This window comes from Aplysia californica, unplaced genomic scaffold (assembly GCF_000002075.1).
Source record: "Aplysia californica isolate F4 #8 unplaced genomic scaffold, AplCal3.0 scaffold00675, whole genome shotgun sequence".
Taxonomy (NCBI): Eukaryota; Metazoa; Mollusca; class Gastropoda; order Aplysiida; family Aplysiidae; genus Aplysia; species Aplysia californica.
This window is the reverse complement of record NW_004797945.1, coordinates 42793-48444: the sequence shown is the minus strand read 5'-3', so window position 1 is coordinate 48444 and position 5652 is coordinate 42793. Positions and strand designations below refer to the sequence as shown.

Sequence of the window (5652 nt, the reverse complement as noted above, 5' to 3'; positions counted from 1 at the left end):
ATTTCAGTCAGCTGTCCCTCTGTCTTGTAACCCCCCCCCCCCCTCCCCACGGGCGGTGGTACCAAAGTTTGGTTACTCTCAAAGCCTCAGAATCCCTTGAAACTTACAATTTTGTATTTTAAACAGTTTTTTGTGTGCCTTTAATCAACGTTTTTCAGTAACATTCGCTCTGAAATTTATTCTTCAATGGACATAGAAGGTGTTGAGCCAAAAAACAAAATTTCCGTAAAAATTGCCAAACCAGTGGAAAAGTGTGAGGTTCTTTACTTTCATTCTATTGACAAGCGCCTGATTCCACCACGCTGCCTCACATATGTGAGACGTGCTGACAAAATGAGGTACTTCTCGCAATCCACCAATGGAGATATTGGCCAAAAATGGAGACTAGGGTCATATTTGTAGATTTTCTATTGATGCCATATTCTTAAAATGTATAATAAGCCTTTTATTGTTTCATACTTATAAATTGTAAAAACTTCACCTTTATAAGCATGACGTATCTATTTCTACAGGTTTCGAATCAGAGAAGTAAGTAATTTTGTCAGCACCCTTCACATATATATAATAATATATGTTATTCGTTTTCTCGATGTTCTCCAGGGATTGGGAACTCTGCTGTGTACGGCAATGGGCTGCTGATGATCGGGAAATATTTCCGCACACGTCGCACACTGGCCACTGGCATAGCCGTCTCCGGCGCCAGCATCGGCCAGTTTGTCATGCCAGTGGCCATCGAGTTTTTCCTGGAGCAGTACGGGCTCGGCGGCACGCTGCTGCTCATCTCTGCGCTGTACTTCCACTCGTCCGTGGCCGGCATGTTGTTCCGACCCATCGAGCAGTACGCGGAGGAGATTGTCGCGCCGCCGTCGCCCGGGGCAGAGGAAGTACAGGTGACGTGTGGCGCTGTGTGTCTTGTCACTTCAGTCACTGTGTACCCCCCGGGGCGGTGCCACTGACTGAAGTGTCTTTAGGCCATTCCCAAAGGGGGGACTTTAACATGTTCTAATGCACAGTAGAATTGTAAATGGGCTGATTTATCAATGTCATGCTCATACTGTGCCGGAACAGTATAGGGGGAACTGCTGCTTTTTCTTTCCTCATCCTTACTACCGTCATTTTCCTCTACTTCTTTTGTATGTTTGTCACTCTCTTGTGAACTGCTATTTCCGGGGTGCCTTGATAGTCGAAGCAGACTTTGTACTGTTGAAGCTAGAGAGGTGAGCAGAGTAAGCCTGATTCCCTGTAAGGACTTCTCTGTTGACATTCACCCCTTGCTCTCATATGACCTTATGCAGTTGCAAGCACTTTAAAATGAGTTTAAAACTCTACTAAAACAACCAAACAAACAAACAAACAACCAACCAAACACTACACCTCCACACCTTTCTGCTAGATAAAACACTCCCCCCCTGTGTCTCACGTCTGGCGATGTTTGTGTGTGCTCCTACAGGAGGGTCTGGCTGCTGGTGAGGGGGCTCTCAGAGATGTTGCTGATGCTGCGGGGGTCAGTGAGGCTGGTGATGATGATGATGACAAAGCTGGCACAAACCACAACATTCTCTCCAACGGGACTGTCTCTGTACCTCGTGAGTGTAACGACGTGGCCGACAGCTGTCAGCTAATTAGGTCAGGGAATGGCACAGATGGCAGCCCTGAATCGCGGGAAGAGCTCAGTAAGAAAGCCATCATGTACGCCAGTTCTGGGAGTCTGGTCGCTGCCAGTGCCAGTATCCCTGACGTGTCGCGGACAGACGTGTCAGGTACAGACGGTGAGCCGGGCCAGGCGGAGGTCAGCGTAAAGCGAGGTCCGTCCGTCCTGGCGCGAGTGCTAGACTTCTCCGTTCTGAACAGTTACGTGACCGTTTTCTACACCTTCCTCTCCTTCTTCTGCTTCTTCGGGTACTTCAACCTCATCCTCTTCCTGCCCGCGATCCTGGGAGAGAAGGGTGTGGAGAGCTACGACAAAGCCTTCCTCATATCGCTGTGTGGCATCGGAGACCTCATCGCTCGTCTCGCTACGGGGTTCTTCGGAGATATGAAAATCGTGGCTCGCTACAAGATCAAGGCCATGGCGTGCCTTCTGTGTGCCATCAACATCGCTTTCTTCATCTACGCTGACACGTACGCCTGGCTGGGCGTTCACTGCTTCCTGTACGGGCTTCTGGGCGGCAGTTACGTGTGTCTCCTGGCCGTAGTTCTCGTAGACTTTGTGGGTCTGGAGACCATGGCGAAAAACCTGGCCGTTGTTCTCCTCATACAGGGGGTGGGCGGGGCAATCGGACAGCCCTTGCTAGGTGAGTGGGTGCTCCGTGTCTGTGCTGCTTGTGTTGGTGTTTGTGTGTGTCAGGAAATCGTTCTCTTTCTCGTATTGTTTGTGAGTGGTTTGCGGGTGCTCTGGTCTAGTTTGCTTCTTCTTTCCTATCAAACATCTATCGTCCTTATCTACCCTCCTTCATTTTTATGTTTGTTACTCTCTTGTAACACCTCTAATCTTCGGCACTTGTATGACATTATTGTGTTGCAAGTGCTGTAAAACTCTTACTAAAACAAAGTAGAATTTCGTCTGATCTTTTCACATTGAGATTTAGCAGGACTCGACAATGGTTCTTTAATCTCTCTAGTTATGTTCACAAATTTTGTCATTTCTCGTTTGATATTGACATTTTATCAGTTTTCAAGACAACTTTGTAAGTGAAAAAGTGATGCAATGTACTTACATGACCTTTTTGTATGTTTGTCAATCTTTATCTAATATTAGTTTTCTTTGTATGTCCCCCCCCCCCCCCCCTTCCCATCCAGGTATCGTGCGGGACAAGACAGAGTCCTACAACGCGGTGATCCTCGTGTGTGCTGTGAGCCTGGCTTTTGGCGGTGTCGTTCTGTTCCTTTATCCTCTGGTGAAGGTACGGGAGAAGAGGAGGAGGGACAGGACACAGTCAGCTGTGTGACATGTGTGTGTGTGACATGTGTGTGTGTGTGACGTGTGTGTGAGTATGTGTGTGTGACACGGAGGAGCGGAACACAGTCAGCTGTGTGACTCACAAAAAGTTCCACCATTTCACCAAAACTTATATTATAATGCTTTATCATGACATCTCGGGTCTTTTTTTTCAACAGACTCTCCCGTGACTTTCCTCCCTGTATATACGTACATCAGTGTCGGAACGACGAATGCTTTTTATCAGTATATGACTCGGTAACTTGCAAGTGTTGAAAAACTTGTACTAAAGCCAAAACTTGGTCCAAAACTGCTTTATGACAGGCTGGCTGACATCATTTTTATGTCAGCAGATTCATGTTCACTACAATGTTATGTAAAAATGACTATGTATCCATTTATGTTATTTTGCGAGTTGCATTGTGTATATTATTTTTTATGTGTTTGTCAGGAAGAATGAAAGGTTAGGATGACCTGTGGCTTCTGCTGTGGCTAGTGAGACCCATTGTGGCAGAGTAAAGTTGGCCACATTTTGAACATGTGAAAGTTTGCACAGGTGTAATCTCAGGGAAGTGGGTGGTTGGCAGGTGCTCTGGTGCACAAACATCTATCGTCTTTATCTCTCCTAATTCTTTTTTGTGTTTGTTACTCTCTTATAACACCTCTAATCCTCGGTACTTATATAACCTTATTTTGTTGCAAGTGCCGTAAAACTCTTACTAAAACTAAAAAGTAAATCTCAGGGATATTCAACTACAAGAAATCCATACTTTCAATCTTTAAAAAAGGTTGGGTTTTTTTTGTTTTTGTTTTTTTGGTTAGAGCGAGTCAAGTTGTAACATTGATGTAACTGTGACAAGTTTTGTAAATATGATATGTTATGGTTGAGTCTATGGTGTTGTTGCTGTCTCCACGGATACGTTTATTGAAAGATATTTGTCACAACATGGTGGAATCAGGCGTTCGTCAGTTTTTGGGCATGTGGAGTTATTGGTATGATCTTAAAGCTCGTCCAATTGTCTTGCTTGTGGGGACAAAAATATCCATTTTGTGTCTTTGATACAAGTCGAGATATTGGCGATAGAAGGAGGTGGGGATTGCCTTGTTTTTAGAGGTAAAATTAGCGAGAAAGTGACCGCCAAAGATGAGTTATTTTCTGAGCTCGAGAGTCCGTGGAAACTGAAAATTTACATTTGTTGTGTCGTTAAGCAACATTTTTCAGTAAACTCCACACAGAAATTATGTGCTCTTTAATGGCCATGAAAGGTGTTGAAGCAAAAAACAAAATTTCGATAAAAATCCACAAACCTGCGGGGAAATGCCAGTTTGTTCACTTTGATTATTTTGATGAGCGCCTGATTCCTCCACGCTGCCTCACTTATTGATGTGACAGTGACAAATTTTGTAAACATACGTGGTTGAATGTAGATCTAAGGTGTTTATGATGTCTCCACTCACGTGTTTATTTAGAGATATTTTCTTTTTTTGGAGGGCTGCAATTTCTGTGTGTGTTTGTGAATGAAAAGTAGCATGAGGGGTGTTTGTACATTTGTGTGATTTTGTGTTTTGTGCCCTGTAGCAGTTGTTGCTGTTGCTGTTGTTGTTGGTATATTATATAACTGTGGTTGCATTATGTATTCTGCCCTGTAGTAGTTGTTCTTGTTATTGATATAATTGTGGATGTACAGTATAACTCTTTGTCTTGAATGGTCTTGAAGTATATATATATTTGTTTTTCTCCTGTCTACATTTCTGACAAAACTATCAGCGAGAAGAAAGCTGTTGTTCAAAACATTCTCTGCGTTGTTTCTGCGTTTTTCATAGAGAACAAAAGGATCTCGCTATTCTTAAAGGCTATCTGTATAGATATAGATAGATATAGATTGTGAAGCGCTTACAGCTTGTTGTTGAGCGGGAATTTGCGCTATACAAATGCTATCTATTATCATGACTACATTAATGATTAATTTCCCTTTCCTCAGGTCTGATTTCCTTCCATTCCATGTGCCTCGTTGTAGAGATGCACGTTTCTCTGTCTGTCCTTTCTCAGGGGTTTGCTTTATCGTGAAATGACTTGTGAATACGGTAGGCATAGATGTTGAATAAATTACTGTAAGACGTGGTAGGCCTAGATGTTGAATGAAGTACTGTAAGACGTGGTAGGCCTAGATGTTGAATAAATTACTGTAAGATGTGGTAGGCCTAGATGTTGAGTGAAGTACTGTAAGACATAAAAGAGATAATAAATCAATAGGAATGAAAGGTGCAAGGGGAAAACCAGCAATGTCAGTTTTTGGCATTTTGAGAAAAAGCACAACTGAAATGTGTGATAGCCCAGAAAATATGGAACACCTTGCCTCAGGATCTTGGAGAAAGAACAAATTTTGATAGGTTTAAACGATTTCTCAAGACTCTGGATCGATAACAACAACTCAAGACTCATTTGTTTAATTGTTAGCTATAGGCTGTTTGTAAGTGCTGATTTTTAAATCTTACCTTTGGTGTATAGTTAGTGTAATGTTGTGGAAGTTCTTCTCTATGTGGTGGAACTGGTTTGTCTTGTTTCTGTGAACTATTTTCCCTTGTGGGAATGATCATGTGATTGGTGGAAAGCGCTCAGAGTTTATATTATTAGTAGGGGATTGAGAGCTATATAAATGCAATCTATTATTATTATTATCATTAATATTTCCATAAAATAGCATACTTTTCAA

General features: G+C 42.8%; 1 protein-coding gene across 1 annotated transcript in view; it reads left to right on the top strand.

Annotated features, from left to right (window-relative positions):
• The window catches only part of LOC101863133 (monocarboxylate transporter 13), a gene marked incomplete in the record, with an annotated part of 12890 nt that extends 9593 nt beyond the window's left edge, over window positions 1-3297 (top strand). Inside the window, 3 exon segments of the mRNA XM_035972394.1 lie at window positions 601-890; window positions 1451-2294; window positions 2800-3297. Of these exon segments, the coding sequence (XP_035828287.1) occupies window positions 601-890; window positions 1451-2294; window positions 2800-2948 (1283 nt within the window).
• Between the last annotated feature and the right edge of the window lie 2355 nt (window positions 3298-5652).